The sequence below is a fragment of the Alosa sapidissima genome, chromosome 16 (assembly GCF_018492685.1).
Source record: "Alosa sapidissima isolate fAloSap1 chromosome 16, fAloSap1.pri, whole genome shotgun sequence".
NCBI lineage: Eukaryota > Metazoa > Chordata > Actinopteri > Clupeiformes > Clupeidae > Alosa > Alosa sapidissima.
The window spans coordinates 20,694,117-20,710,263 of NC_055972.1; the positions used below are offsets into that span (position 1 = coordinate 20,694,117).

Below are 16,147 nucleotides of genomic sequence, written 5' to 3' on the forward strand. Positions count from 1 at the left end.
TACCATAGAAAACTTTTTCTAACTTGCCCTCTGCGTATTTATGGTCACTTCTAAACAAATGCTCAATGAAACACCAAACAAAACAACCCATATTTAGTGTGCTGATGTTAGCCCAAAGCAGGGGTTATCACAATGCCAGCTAGCCAAAGAGCTAGCTAGCTAACGTCCATGGAATAATTTGCCATCCACCAAGCAAGCTAGCTGGTTAGCCACCCTTGAAACTAACGTTATCTGGCTTATTGATAGCTACCTGGCTAACTATTAGCTGTAATTATTTAAGCGGCATTGAATTTCATGACAGTTTAAAATATAATCCTTACCTTGTGTTATTATTCAATCAACATGGGGGACAAGTCGCTCGTGTCCTCTTTAGCGCAGTGACCGCAATTCAAAATAGAGCAGTCCTTTTTAACAACTAAGCTAGCTGGCTAGCTAGCCCACTTGCTAGCTAACCTCAGTTCTCCGCGAGTTGTGACAGCGCAAACTGACACTGCCCGTCACGTTACACTTCCCAAAGAATTTAGTTCCTTCGTAATCTTTTCCAAGTATTTTTTTTGTCCAGGGCTCTCACACTCCAGTCTTTATTGACTCCGGTGCACACCGATACTATTAAAACAGGTCTTATTTGGCAAAAATGCCCTTTCTTTTTATCCTGGTCAGCACTGTCCTCGTTTCCCTCACCACCACTGTCCACCGATTCTTGGAGATGTCAGTGGGTGACGCTACACTTTCCCCGGATGTAAGTGAAGCCAGGGTGGAGGCAAAGGCGTTATTTTCCATCAGCAACTGGCAACCCCCAATGATCCACCCTCATATGCGCTCATGACTTTTATTTGGACTGCCAGCAAACGAAGCAACCTCAAACGTTGACACTGTTTGAATTTGAAACTGCCATCTGACTGCATCCCTACATGCTCTTTGGAAATAGTACAATGTGTTGCTTTTTGTTCTGATAGGTTGACCATCATGCTTTCTTCTAATAAACATATTCCAATGCAGTTTTAAACAGTTGACACAACAAATATGACGTTCATGGTAGGCTACATATTTTGTGCAAAGTTTATCCTTGGTTTTCCCAATGCTTCCCAAGTGTGTGTGTGTGTGTGTGTGTGTGTAAGTAAGAAAAGGTAGCCCTCTGTTGACGAAAAAGGATATTGCAGAAATATGTAGCTTCTGTCTACCTTCCCATTCCTTCCTGACAAGACAAAACAACTGCACACCTGAAAATATGCTATCCCCTACATTTAACATTTATCTTCACGAATTGCATTACAATGTTACAACTTTATAGTCGTAACGATATGGAAAAACAGACCATACGAGGAAATATATATTATGTAGGCCTATTAGAATACTATATTATGTAGCCTAAAGTAGCCATATTCTCTTTACCATTCTGTCCTTTTTTATTAACAGTAATATTTAATGTATTACATATCACATGGAAAAAATATTTAGTATTATGATACATGCAAATTTGAATATTGTGTGGCCTACAGAAATTACTTTGTGTACCTACAGCCAAATTATCAATACATGTCTGTCCTATATCCACTACTTTCAAAATGCAAATGGGCTCATTACTCTTATTAGTTAGTTACTCTTTGTTGGTTTCCTATGCACCTTGCTATTTCAATTCCATATTTTAGTTCTAGCTCTACGTCCCCTCTCACCCAATGCGGTCCTGATGCTGTGTCCACCATCCATTAATGCTAGAAATCACAAGACTCTTTTCCTCAGTGATTTCTCGTTGGTGGAATGAGTTAATGTTCTACGTTCTCACCTTGCATGGAATGGATTCTCTTTAGAGTTATGATTTTGTTAATGTTTTTCTTTAGTTTTGTTAGAAAACTCATTATTTGTATTGTTGATTGACATTGTTATTAGGCTATTATATTGTTATTATTGCTATTAGGCTATTATGCTTAATGCAGGTTCAACTTTATTTGGTGGTTTACTGTATTTGATTTGGACCACGTGTCTGCCAAATGCAAAAAACAGCTATGGTTATGTTTATGGGATTTGGCAGACGCCCCCAAAGCGACACACAAATACAAAAACAACATAATTAAAATTTAACAGGGAACAGATTAGAATGTTGGTCAATCTATAATAAGGAGAATAGCAATAATAAACAACAATGTCAATTCAATCAATAGCCTAATAAAATAAGCAATGAGGGAAAACATTAATGGGCAAATGTCCCAAGCAGATATAGCTGTAGCCTACGTGAAAAAAAAGCCTACAACCAGAATATCAACAGAGAAAGGTTTGGTAGAACGTTCACCATTATCGAATTGCCCTGGTTCCCTGTTCATATATCTGTGCACATCATTTACACCCGTAGTAGGCTATCCTCTCTTTCTCCTCGTTGACTCTTGGTGGGTAGATCTGTCAGTGCACTAGCATGTGCATTGGGAGTGCGTGAGGACATTATCAAGTTGTCTACCCAATCCTATAGATGCACACTATTGTAGAAATAAAAGGTACAAGGTCTGGATATAGATGTGGATACTGCGGAGTTTCTCGTGGAAAAGTTTCGTATGGTAAGTAACAGCCTGGCTAGCAATTTCGTGGTGTGGACATGCTGCAAACATGGCTCTTATAGGATAGTGACGCGCGTACTTTTTTAAGGTAACGCTACTGAATGCAACAAAGTTTATCGAGGCAACATTTAACAACTTGTCCCTTTTAAGCGAACCCTCAATAACAGAGAGGACCAAAGCGGATTCTGAAATCAGCTAGCCTACTTTGCCTGAATTTTTTCAACGTCATCAGCCAAAGTGGGGGGTTAAAGCAATTGTTTAAAGCAAAGAGACCGTAGAGCTCTAAAATCTAACTAAACTTTGCTAACCAAACTGAAACGCATAGGGTTTGTAGACCACCTGTGCAGTGCAAAGCTGGTGCAAGCAGTTATCAGGGGCCTAATATGCTGGCTGGCGGATGCACAAAGTTGTTAAATTCTGCTGAATGTTGGCATTGTGTAATCTCAGTTTACGACTTTCTGGTTAGTAAATTATGATAAGGTCAATTGTTTTAGTACATAGCACAGTCATCCCATTCTGAAATGTCATTCTCATTTTTTCTATGGTGAAAAGAGGTGTTCCCTCATAATATAGCCGGGTTGCTCTCTGGTGCTGGTCAGTTGTGACCATTTAGGAACATGGCAGCAGGTAGCTCGTACAGTATTGTAGAATATTTTGGAGGAGATGATGGATATCGCTGTGGCTATTGTAAAAACGAAAAAGGCAACTTCTCGCATGGTGAGTAGAAGCAGCGAGACTGACGTTATAACTACATTCCTTTTTAAAATCACATTTTCTCCTTACACTCTTGAATCAGTTGGATCCATGTTGGCTAACGTTGCTAGCTGGCTTTAGCAACTCATCTGTGCTAACCATAGCTTCTACAGCCAGCGACTTTTAAGAATGACGGCTGGGCCTGTGCCTCGTGGCAGTATTTTCTCCCATTAATACTTTGTCGCTTGTCTGAAAAATACCCTCCATGAACTTCGACAAGAGCCCAGTTAATGTTACCATGCTAACGTCAGTTCAGCTGTCATTGGAGGCTAATGTTTAATGACGGGATAAGTAGAATGCTAGGCTGGTGGTGGCAATTCAGGCTCGATAATCGCAGCGACATTAGCAAAACTGGCCCATTTAAGTTTAATTATAACATGATATGTTGTGGCAAGCAGCACGGTACTTACTTAAAAAAAATATAAGGCCATTGAGTCTACCATAGTGTGTTTTGTCATAGGAACTTCTGTGCTATGAGGCTAGCCTGTCTCGGCACTTCAGCCGATGTTGAATAACTCTTCAGAAAGCGACCCGAGGTAGATTGTTTTAAGTGGAGCTCCTTCATCGCAGCCGTTGAATCATTTTTTGACATTTGTATGTCAGCAAATATCGGTGTTTATGTAGGGTTTGAAGAATGGATTGATAATGTGTGCAGGAGAAACTGCATGTATCAGACTGGTCTGATGTGCCGCCTGCAGGTCCTGTTTATTCAACACTGGCTATGTCTAACAGCTATAAATCTATAGCTTTACTTGGGTATGCTCTGCTCACAATTGGGTTGTTTAGAGACATTAGGAGCAATCTAGAAGTGTGAGTTAATTTGTTCTAAGATAACTAGGATAATATCATTGACTGTTCTTTATTATGCTCCCAGAGAGATGTGGGTTGTGTGTATGAGAGTAAAAGTAAAAGTTATGGATCTGTCACTAAAATCTCTGTCATCACTCCGCATTGTCCTAGTGGACTTAGGCCTTGACCTTGGACGGCTTGTTTTTAGGAAACGAGTCTTGAGATTTGAAGACAATGTTAAAAATGGCTTAATAAGAAAATGGGAAGTATTTTTCTTCAGGGTTGTGTTGGTCTGTATGTGTGTTCGGGGTGTTATAGAGTCCATAGCAGTTTCACCTCCCGGTCACTGTTTGGGCCTCCAATAAATGACCCTTACTGTAATCTGGGCACTATAATTAGACACTGTGTAATTCAGGAAGTGTAGTGGAGAAGGCTCAGAGTTGCAGCAGGTAATCTGAGAGAGTAGGCCCAGGATAACCTTATCCGTGCTAGGGATCATAGGGTCTTTGGTCATTGCCTTCTGTTTTTAAAATAATCTTTGCCAAAGGGTCTGCATTTAATGACTCTGACTGACCTGCTAATCTGGACAACGGATTGGGTCACAGGAAAGTGACCAACTGTGTGGGAATTTGTGAGCATCCTAATGACTGGGAGAGCACAGTCACTTTCATGTCCATGTCCATGTCACTGGAAAGGTTGCGCATACAACCTTTTCCGGGTAGTGCGGGTACTGTTTTGCATCATGCTAATGGGATTAGCTCAGTCGCAGCCAGCTGGCACAGACAGGGCTGTCTGGTGCTGGAATGGCCTGTCATGTCCTGGAGAGGATTGGCACAGGCAGCTATGGACCTTTTCGCTACCCCAAACCCGGAAGAAGTCTGTCTAAGTCAGTGATGCAAAGCATCTTCAGTGTGCAGCTATTTTTAAATGGAAAACCAATGATGTGGAAGGCACCATTGTTCCTGGATGGTTACTATTTTAGCCTTGGGTTACACTTTACTTGACAGTATCGACATAAAAGTGACATGACACTGTCATGAATGTGTCATAAACAAGTCAAACGTTTATGACATAACGCTTCTGTTATTAATGTTATTAAGTCATATTTGTTTTTTCTCATAACAGGTTAGGGTTAGGATTAGGGTTAGAAGTTAGGATTAGGGTTAGGGTTAGGGTTCATGTGTCCTGACAGTGTCATATGTTCATGACAGTATCATGTCACTCTTATGTCGATACTTTCAACTAAAGTGTTACCTAGCCTTGCTTGCTAGTGCTTGTCCTTTTTCTTAATTTTCATAACACAAATATAAATGGGCGGCATTAACCGTGCACATTGGTTAGTTGAGATTTAGGGCGTTTTCACACCTAAAAGTCCGGACCAAGGTACGAACCAACATTCGTGTTTAGTTACATTGAATACATTTCATCCGGTTGTTAATGGTTTCACATTGCAATTTTTCTATAATGAACTAAAGAACTTTGCACAACATCTCTGCGTCCTGTCGTTACCACCTACGTTTGCTGCGTCTCCCTTTGATTGGTTTGTTTACAGGCGTGCGTCTGACGTTGACATATTGTCAACATTTTTCAGTAAATTATATTCAGACTAACAATCTAATAATCAATACTGTGTAGAGACATGCCTGCTTAGCATGGGGATGGGTATCAAACTAACAATCAGTGCAGTGCACTCAAGGCCTGCTCATGGAGCCCCACCTACCAAGTATATTTTCAGTCCCTGCTCTAAGCACCTGTGTGTAGTAGTGCACAGGTGTGATGCAGTGTTTCCCACAGAATTGAATTGTATTTGTGGTGGTAGGTGAAGAGTGGGGGGGGGGGGTTGTTGAGCAAACATTCTGTGTCGTAGTCAATAAAATGAATAGCCTATAGTTATACTTGCCTTGCATGAGAAGTCAACATTGACAAGTACAGTAGCTGTAATGTTACAGTGTGCTAACCTTGACAACCCAACAGTATTCTAACGTAGGGATGTAACGATTACCGGTATAATGGTAAACCGCGATAAAAATGTTGACGATAATAATTACCGTTTTCATTTCAAACATCATGATTATCACTGTTGATTACCACGGTGTGGAAACCGGCCTGGTACAATGGAACAAAACTGGTACCCTACTGATTCTGTTGTTGATGGTTTTAACTACGATCGGATTAGGCTACACCTGATTTTAAAAGTTTTTTTTTTTAAAAAGTTTAAAAGTTGCTTAATTGCAACTTTTTCACCGCAAAATGTGCACTGTATCATGTAGCCACTCTGCGTCTTTTTATGTTCACGTCCACATTAAATCCATTCCACTCACGTTATCAGGAGAATACAGTAGCCTAAAGTTTTATTTTGAACGCTTACTTTGATCTCACTCATTGCATCCAAATAACAGAAATAGCAAACTCCAAGTTATGGTAGGGTAAGTTAAGCTATAAGCACACTTTTAGAAATATCGTGATGATAACGAAAACCGTGATAATTTTGGTCACTATAACCGTAAGGTTACATTTTCATACCGTTACATCCCTATTCTAACGTCAGTGTAGGGATACTGCTTCTTATATGAGAGATGAAATTAAAGGATTTCATCCCATATAAATTAGTACAACATAGAAAATCATTGTGTGGTGGTCAATGTTGATATTTTGGTGGGCTGCCACAAAAAAGTAAATGTATGGGAAACGCTGTGATATATAGGGTCTACTGATGTGTGTATCTATGACTACCATCTGATTCAAACCTGTATTGTTTGTTTTTTTTTGTTTAAAGGACCTGTCCAGCACCTGTTTGTAGTGGAGCACAGGTGTGGTGTACAGGGTCTACTGATCGTCAGCTGATAAGATAAACTCCGGCTACTCTCACGGGTGTATCCATGACTACCAGCTGATACATTTTTTTGTATAAGGGATTAAGCGTTTACTTTCTCTGTTTCTTTTATCAGTTACAGTCAGGAATTATGGCTTTTGTGTTGGTAGCTGGACTGTAGGGTCTGTAATTTAGTGCTTTATTAGGTAGCAGTCAGATTACTAGCAGATGAAAGCTAGTCATATTACAGAGATCCACATTTTGCAACAGACAACAGGATGGATGCTGATATTTCTTTTAGTAGTTATTTTAGCCATTCTGATTTATTTTGGTTGCTTTTGCTGTGTGTGAACTGAAATAAGAGTGTTTCATGACAGCCAACAACATTCTTAACATCATCAGCTGCCTCTGCCAACAGTACCCCAGAGTCAGTGGAGTGTTTCCACACTGAGCCTCTTATGGAAGTGTCTTAATCTGAAATCCAGGTTACAACTGAAACTCGGGTAACAAATCCTGTTACCAAAGGTGATTGTTCATCGACTGCACAGACTGTCATGACTTTGTGACTGTTTGTCCTTGGATGGTGCCGTTGTTGACACTGCTTCACTCTCCCAAATGCCACAACAGAGGAGAGGAGATTTATCTAGTAACATTATAACTTTGTCAGATTCCCTGCAGGTTGTTTGGGTACATAACAAGTATCTCTTCCAGGACTCTATGGGGCTGGTTCTGTAATTTTGCTAATAGAGACGTTGGCTGGATATTCTCGCTGCATCATCCCCTGTCATAAAAGTGAGAGTGTGTCCTTGAGTGGCTACCCCATTAAGTGTGGGAATTAAGAAGCCCAAACACACGCTAATGCTTCCAGTAACATCACAGTGGGCGATGCTAAAGCCCTGTGTTTGTTTTGTTTGTATGATGTAAGGCATGAGACTCCCAGAAAGTTCTTCACTGTGGAACTTGGTGTCCTTTGGGTCCATCTGGAACTTCCTCTCAGGGTCAGATGTAGGCCTGTTACAGTATGTACACAATGTGCCTTGAATGCAGTGTGTAGGGACAAGAGTGCTTACTGTTTAAGTTATTTGACTGTTAGATGTGTGTGAGAGAGTGAGAGATCAGATAAAAAAAAAAAGAAAACAAGTCACTGGGTTTTTTCAAGTGTCATGTAAACGCACTGACTTACCCTGTTTGCTGTATTATACTCTGTTGACTGAAACCGAGCTATGAGCTAATCAACAGCATAGTACCAGCCTCTATTAAAACTAGTCATCACAACACATTGCTTACTAGTCATAGAATACTCAATTGCATGGGATCCAAAGTCCAGAAAGCAAACATTCTTCTTTGCTGATTTCAACCAAGGTATTGCTTGGACTTATAGGAGAAAGCATATGACTTCTACAGTATTTGTTTTATTTTTTTCCCCCTTCTTACAGTTTGTCTGTCATGGTTTTGAGTTACATTAGAGTATAGTTCAGAGGATGTCTCTGACTCGTGTCAGAGTTGCAGGCCTGGGATGGTGTCTGAGGGGACCTTTAAGTCCAGTCATTGTCCGAGGACAGTCATGCTGGACTGTGGGAAAGTCTCTCCCAAGAGATTGGGCCTGGCAAAGACATAGTATTCAAAGCGTAAAGCATATGCTTTAGTATAGGCTAGAGCAGTGTTTCTCAAAGTGTGGTTCGGGGACCACTGGTGGTCTACAATAGCCTGGAGGGCCATCTTATATCATTGAAATGTATAGTCTGGAATTGAACCATTCACCTCGCTTAATCCAAGGGACGGGCAGAGAATTGTCTTTCAAACTGCCTAGGCATGCAATAGGCCAGCGCTACGACCATATCCGTATCTGGTCGGCAAAACGGCAAATTTATCCTTCGAAAGGAATGGCTTAAGTGCCGTCGCAGGACTGTCGTTATCCTGTTAAGCCCGCCTTAAGACTCTCTAACAAAATAGAGCGCTGTGATTGGATGACGTCCACGGCATCAGCCAATAGAAATCCCTATGGTTTGATACTAGACGTACAGGCTGAGAAAATTAATTTAGGGTGCGCTAGGGTGCGTCTAGATTTCTAGGCTAGGTCTACAAGTTATCCCAAGTGGTCTGCGAGCAGACATGGTAAAATATAATATAGATGAGTTGTTTGCAATATTGAACCAACTTGTATGTAAATCCAAACAGTTCTGCAACACTGTCTATGTATGATATGCCAGTTTAAATCATATGAATCCTCTGACACAATAAGCAAAGTGCAAAGACATTAAGCAAGGTGGTTCAGTGAGTATGCCTATTGTGTAGACTAATATACTGTTGAAGTAGGTCTAATCTTTTTTTTTTTTTTAGCTCGGTGGTCCGTGCGTTTCTTTTTTATTGGTTAAGTGGTCTGAAAAAGTTTGAGAAACACTGGGCTAGAGGGTTTATGCCTACTAGGAGTGTAAAATGCCTTCTGACCTCCTGTTTTGATATTATTGCGATTTTTATCTGCTGATTTGACTTCTGTAAATTAGGACTGAAACGATTCATCGTTTATCGATAACTCGATTACAAAAATTACTCGAGGCAAAAACCCTGCCTCGAAGCCTCGCCTATGACGCGCACTATACACGAATCCGACGAGCGTTCTGTGGAGGCTGCCATCTTGTGGCGACGCCATTACCAGAGCCCGTCTACTCGACAAGGGGCGTGTTTAACTCGCTGAGTGGGCGTGCCTGACCGCGACTCCTCTTCACTGCGCATGCTTCAACTTCTGCTGCGCAGCCGCACTTCAAATTGGTTGCAAATTTTCCAAGATGGCGTCGCCTCGGAGGCTTCAATTCCATAGAACCAGAGCCCGTCTACGGAGAGCCTTGCCACTCCGTATTAAGTCCTATTGTACCGAATTTTGGATGCAGTTCCACTCGGGGCGATCGCCATGAGTGCAGAATGAATGGGAGTCAATGGAGCTAGACGGCTAAAATCTCTTTCACCTGATTGTCGTTGACATCTCAGATTTGATTGTAGTTTGTATAACTTCAACATGGGTTATAGGTCAAAAGTTGAATGAACGAGTACTTATGTCCTTTTGATTTCTTACAGGTTGGGTCGTTGTTGCACATAACACGCTAGCATTGTGCTAATAAATGACGTCACTGACACATTTGAAAGGCTTTTAAGAACAATTAAGTGACTTTAAAAAATATAATACTCAACCAAGTGTATTTTCTTTGCCTCCCCTTTCGAATACAATACTCAAATTACTTGAAAAAAAATTATATCCCGAGAAAAGTGGATTTTGAGGGGTACAGCTCCATAGACCTCCATGCATTCTGCACTCGTGGACGAGCACCCTCATGTGGAACCAAGCATCCTCATTGTCCAAAATGTTGATTAGGATCCTTTTATCAGATATTGAAGTGATGCACTCCAGTTCAGCTCCCACTACAGAGCCAGCTTTCCTTACCAGCAGGTCAAGTCGCCCCGCATCCTTCTTCTTTGTGCTTCCTCCCCAGCATACCACTGCATAGAAGAGGACGCTGGCAACAACAGACTGGTAGAACATCCTGAGGAGCTTGCTGCACACATTGAAGGAGCGCAGCCTCCTCAGGAAGTACAGCCTTTTCTGCCCTTTCTTGTAGAGTGCTTCAGTATTGGCTGACCAGTCCAGTTTATTGTCCAGGTGGAGACCCAGATACTTGTAGGTGCTTACCACCTCCATATTGACCCCATCAATGGAGACTGGTAGCAGAGCGGGCTTAGACCTGTGGAAATCCACCACCATCTCCTTGGTCTTTGAAGTGTTGAGTTGAAGGTGATTAAGTTTGCACCATTGCACAAAGTCCTCCACCAGGCTCCTGTACTCCTCCTCTTGCTCGTCTCTGATACACCCCACAATTGCAGTATCGTCAGAAAACTTCTGCATGTGGCATGACTCGGTGTTGTAGCAGAAGTCAGATGTGTACAGGGTGAACAGGACTGGAGAGAGCACATAAATGTGACAAAATTAAGTGTGCACGATTATTTGTAGCTTTTGTGATTAGGTAATAGCATTGGTTCATATTGCGATTGCGATAATTGTGCAGCCCTACTAAACAATACAATGTCCTATTACTGTCTAGTCAGTGGTAATTACCGATATATGGCACTGGATGGCAGTGATCTGTTCAGCAAAGTTAAGTTTATTGTCTGTTGAGTCCCTAGTATTTAAAACGGTTGATCTGTTGGACTGGTTGGTCCGTGGATGTAGGTGTGGTTCATGGGGGGATTTTGATATGTGAATGGCCAGCTCTTTTGTTTTGTCTATGTGTAGTTGAAGATAATTGTCCTGACACCACTGTGAAAACTGAGATTGAATCTTGATGAACTGTGATGGAGTTGTTATCATTGAGTAGCCTAGTCTTTCTATGTCAGCGGTTCCCAAACCTGTTTTTCCGTGTACCACCACATCTACACCCTGACTCTGCTCGAGTCGCCCCCACCATCCGACACATAACGTAACACATTCTATTGACGCATTCCAGGCATTATGTTTAATTAGCCAACCTACATGATCACAAATAACAAAATGTGCAACTATGAGCTCTCACACTAAAAAAACAGTGTGGAGAACAACATTATGGCACACAGAATAAAGAGAACATAGACTTAAAAAAAATAAAATAATTTTTAATACCTTTCCGACATTGCCCTTTACATCTCGCCTGCCTCCTTCCACTGCCCCCTAGTGGAAGCTTGCGTAACACCAGTGGTACACGTACCACAGTCATGAATACTCCTCTCTAACCCCCCCGCCCCTTTGTCTGTCTGTCTATCTGTCTGTCTCTCTCTCTCTCTCTGTCTCTCAGGGATGTGGTCCCATACTATGACAGTTCAGGACTACCAAGACCTGTTAGATCGAGGATGGCGACGGTGAGCCACCAGCTTTCATATTTCCTCTTTAGTGTCATCTCATTTGAATTGCTTTAAAAATCTAAAGACACATTAATGAATTGGTGAAACAACTAACTGAACAGATGTGAAGATGCCAGATGTACAATTCAGGGAAAGTAATGATTTCATTGCTCAAGCATAGGTTACCAAATGATTTCATCCAACATATAAGTGGCATTACTGTCATTTTGAGGACCATATATCAGTTAGAGGGCCAGTTATATCTTTATACAGACTGAAAGCACCTCAGAGAACCCCATGAAAATGACCAATGGGAATCCGATTAAAATTCGGGACATTTTTTACATAGATCTCTGTTTCTTGAGTACTGTCGGTATGAAAAAAACCCTGAAAACAATCGGTTCCACCTAGCTCGAGTTGCTCCAGCCTACAGCTCGAGCTGCCAGGTAGCTACTCTGCAAGCTGTTGGCTCGAGCAACTCGAGCTAGGTTTTAGTTTTTCTTCTCCTTTAAGCTAGTCTTCATGGTGGACACTGAGTTTGTGCCTTCTTACCAATTGCCTCTGCTCTGCCACCTCAGGAGCGGGAAGTATGTATACAAGCCCATCATGAACAAGACTTGCTGCCCACAGTACACCATCAGGTAAGAGGTCTTCTCAGTTCTGAGTCAGAGACGTGCAAGGCTGGCTCTGAGAGTGTACAAACCCACTCCAGCGTCCACCTGCCACTGTGATCTGAGCCTTTGATCTGTGTCTGCACAGGTGTCATGCCTTGAAGTTTCAGCCATCCAAAAGCCACAAGAAGATCCTGAAGAAGATGAACAAGTTCCTGTTTGTGGGAGAGATTCCCGAAGGCCAGTGTGATGGTGAGGATCAATTAGCGAGCTCCCTTGTCATAATGACTATGTTAGCAAAATAAATGCTTTTGACTTTTGAGCTTTTAACTTTTAATTAGCTTCTCAATTTAGAAATTTTATGCATGATTATAATATCATCATGTGTCTTTTAAAGGAGAGCCCATGGACTCTGTGTGTCACGAGAGTGGTCCGGCGCGGGACTCATCCCAGCTGAGTGCCTCTGAGGTTGAAGGTCCCATCAACCCTCCCGATGTGGACAAGGGAGCCGAAACCAACAGTGCCGCCCCGGAACCCCCCAGGCAGGACGCTGGTCCCCCTGCCAATGCCAAAGCCATCCGCTCTGCCCCCATACCAGGTCAGTCTACTCACACATCCGTCTAGTGACCACGGAAACCCTTTTCTTAATGTGACACTGACTGAGAGACACTGTTTGGAATTTCCTGCCATGTGGGTAAGGGGTGGGGCTGTTTTTTCAGTGTTTCCATTGTGAGATTGGGGGTGGGACTGTGGCATCAGCGTTTTAAAAAAAGTTTGCCTGTCTACACCGTAATTCCAGGGTGGCGTTTTCAAAAAGTTTCCACTCTGGAAAGTGTTTTTGAAAAAGTGTGTTTCGGGAGCTCCTAAATCGCCGGTAACGTGCGGATGAATGGCCAAAACGTTCCCTGGAAGAAGAGTGGACAGAGAGTGGATATAGGCGCACAATCCATAGAGAGTGGATAAAGGCACACAATCCATAGAGAGTGGATATAGGCACAGAATCCATAGAGTGGATATAGGCACAGAATCCATAGAGTGGATATAGGCACGGAATCCATAGAGAGTGGATATTGGTAAATCGAACAGAAATCCTCTAGTGTTGCCTTAATTTTACGCCATATATACTCTTTTCGTCAATCTACTGTTTTGGTCTACATTTCTACCTTGTGCATGAGCAGATATGCCAGACAAGCCTCGGTTGAGTAAACGAAGGCAAGATGCAGCTAACTTGAGTTAATGGAACGGCTTCAGCCTCAAATAAAAGTCTATGCTAGTTCAAGCCAGGCTATTTCTGTTAAGCGCCGCCTTCATTAGTGAGGTTGATGGAATACCCCTCTAGGCTTCCATAACATCAGTGCCATAGGCTGATTGCCTCCATACCACGCCACATTGATGTAGTAATTTGTGCAAAATCAGCCCAACCAAGTATTAGTTAGTTAGATTAGTTCATTTATTTTCAAATGGTTGACATTTCTGTATTATAACCTCTTTATTCTAATATTTTGAGACACTGATTTTTGGTTTTCAAATGGGCTTGAATCTAAATATATGAAAGATTCACTTTTTGAAATAAATTAGGGGGGAAAAATTTACTTCTCCACGATATTCACATTTTTCGAGACCAACCTGTAAAGCTACAGTCTGGATGTCTTGAAAGACACCTTGGCAACACCTCCACTTGCTGCTCTGGTAGTTCTAAAAATGACAAATAGATGGCAGCAGAGAGCTGCGCTTCAGCAGCAGAGTTGATTCTCAACACAGTTGCGCTGGCTCGCTTCAACTCTGTGCTTTTTGAAACAAACTGTACCATGGGCATCACCACTAACTTTCAAGCACACACTACGGTCTCATCCTCACACAGGCAACAGAGGATTCATATTAGCTACGAAGGGGCAATTGACATATAAGTCATACATGAGGCAGACTCTTCAGCTCCTGTTCCTCTCTCTCTCTTACACACACACACACACACACACACACACACAGAGAGAACTTAGCCTTCACTCTCTGGCCCCCATAGCCTGCAGCTCCAGCCCAGACATAAACAGAGCCCTGAGCCCGTGGGTGTTTTGGCCTGCTTCTCTGCTACAATTGAGTTATAGTCGGGGAGGGAGCCGGCAGCAGTGCCGGAGAGAGGGGCTGCCACGCTTCACCACGCTCCCCAGGTAAAATACCCCCTCATAGAACCATCCGGAAATCTGTGTGTGTGTGTGTGTGTGTGTGTGTGTGTGTGTGTGTGGTGTGGGGGCGTCTCCTGATGGGAAAAGCCTGCTGCTCCCTGAAAGAAATAAAATGTGAAATAAAAACGACAGAAAAAGACAAAGTGGAAAATGCCCTCTCCATCCCGGTCTGTCGTACGGGAAACACCTGGCCGCTGCACTGGAGTTTTTATAAGAGGCGTTCGTCTTTTTTGTTTTTTTTTAATCCGTGCGGCCTAAAGCATGAAGCTCCAGCGCAGCGCCAGCCGCTGTCCGGCTTGGATGGATGGCCCCAGCCAAATGTGCAGCCCATGCCAGAGGAAGTGTTGGAGAGGGAGCAAATAAAAGAGAGAATGCGAAACAGTACATCACCCCCCGAGTTGGTGCTGTTCAACATATGTGTGTGCGTGTGCGTGCATGTGTGTGTTTGTGTGCATGCATGTATGTGTGTGTGTGTGTGTGTGTGTGTGTGTGTGTGTTTGCATTTGTGCGTGTGTGCGTGTGGAACCTTCAGCTGAACGGAGATGGCTGTAGAAGCACTGAGGTGGAGCAAACTGTTCTCGATGGGGGAAAAAATACTGGCTTCGTTCATTAAAACCTGCTGCTGGCAAGCAGGAGGAAGTTGGATCTGTGTGTGCATCGCTGGAACCAGAACCACTCATCTCACTTCCCAAGAACATGATGGTCGACATCATTAATCTTTCCATTTATTTTAGAATTATTTTGTACAAATGGTCTTTCCCTTCCCCTTGTACCATGTCTTGTACCATTGTGTTTTTACCCACATCCATCATCATTACCTGAGCCCCCCCCCCTCCTCCCTCCCCTTTACTCCTCTCCACTCCTCGCTTCCCGGTTGTTTTTCCTCATAAAGGGAAGTGCCAGCATTCACACTCACACAGGCATGACGCAGAGCTACCCACAAAATACACCCCTCTTGCTTGCCCAAGGGCACTGTGGGCTTGTGTGCTCGTTGCTGCCTATATGGTGCAATCGTTTTTGCATTCCTCTTGATTTACATTTTTTCCGGCGTTCTCTTGTTTGTCCATTTGTTTAGATATTTGTTTGTTTAATTCTGCGGCTAGCTATTGCATGCTGTCTTTGTGCGACTGTGTGTGTGTGTGTGTGTCAGAGAGAGAGAAAGGGTGTGTTGAGGGTTGTTCCAGGGGGGCAGTGGTATGTTTTTATGAAGTGTTAACTGCCACAGAGGGAGAGTGCGTCCTCCACAGGAACCGATCTGTCAAAATTTATCTTCACACTGTACAGGCTGTACCTTTTTGTGTGTGTGTGTGTGTGTGTGTGTGTGTGTGTGTGTGTGTAGGAGGTGACTCATAAAGAGAGTATTTGAGCTTGTGAGCATGTGGTGTGTATGGACATCTGTTTTAACAGTGTAAAACTTGAGGAGAAAGTGTTGTGCGTTGTGTTTGTGTACGTACTCATGAAGCATAGAGGAGTGTTTTGATGTCTCTGTCACAGGTCACGGCTTGTGTGCGAGCATGTCTGTGGGTGGATATAGCTGCCTTATCTTCGTCTGTTTATATTCAACCCCTATGTGCCCGCATGGTCAAGTTCATT

The 16,147-nt window shown here is 42.7% G+C and overlaps 2 protein-coding genes across 20 annotated transcripts in view; one reads left to right on the forward strand and one right to left on the reverse strand.

Annotated features, from left to right (window-relative positions):
- lrrfip2 (leucine rich repeat (in FLII) interacting protein 2) overlaps positions 1-783 on the reverse strand; it is a 33,457-nt gene extending 32,674 nt beyond the window's left edge. For 4 of the 15 annotated variants that reach the window (XM_042066298.1, XM_042066303.1, XM_042066299.1 and 1 more), the window contains exon 1: positions 321-782. The gene's annotated coding sequence lies outside the window, so the exon portion shown is untranslated. Of the gene's footprint in view, positions 1-320 lie in introns of all 15 variants that reach the window. The other 11 variants (XM_042066302.1, XM_042066304.1, XM_042066296.1 and 8 more) reach the window with 10 other exon arrangements.
- Positions 784-2,374: 1,591 nt separating this feature from the next.
- Positions 2,375-16,147, forward strand: part of LOC121685229 (arginyl-tRNA--protein transferase 1) — a 102,582-nt gene continuing 88,809 nt past the window's right edge. For 3 of the 5 annotated variants that reach the window (XR_006023299.1, XM_042065635.1, XM_042065634.1), the window contains exons 1-5: positions 3,122-3,263; positions 11,718-11,781; positions 12,342-12,404; positions 12,523-12,626; positions 12,772-12,972. Coding sequence is in view for 4 of the 5 variants with exons in the window: in XM_042065635.1 (XP_041921569.1) it covers positions 3,164-3,263; positions 11,718-11,781; positions 12,342-12,404; positions 12,523-12,626; positions 12,772-12,972 (532 nt within the window). In the remaining variant the exon portion in view is untranslated. Of the gene's footprint in view, positions 2,547-3,121; positions 3,264-11,717; positions 11,782-12,341; positions 12,405-12,522; positions 12,627-12,771; positions 12,973-16,147 lie in introns of those variants that run through there. The other 2 variants (XM_042065637.1, XM_042065636.1) reach the window with 2 other exon arrangements.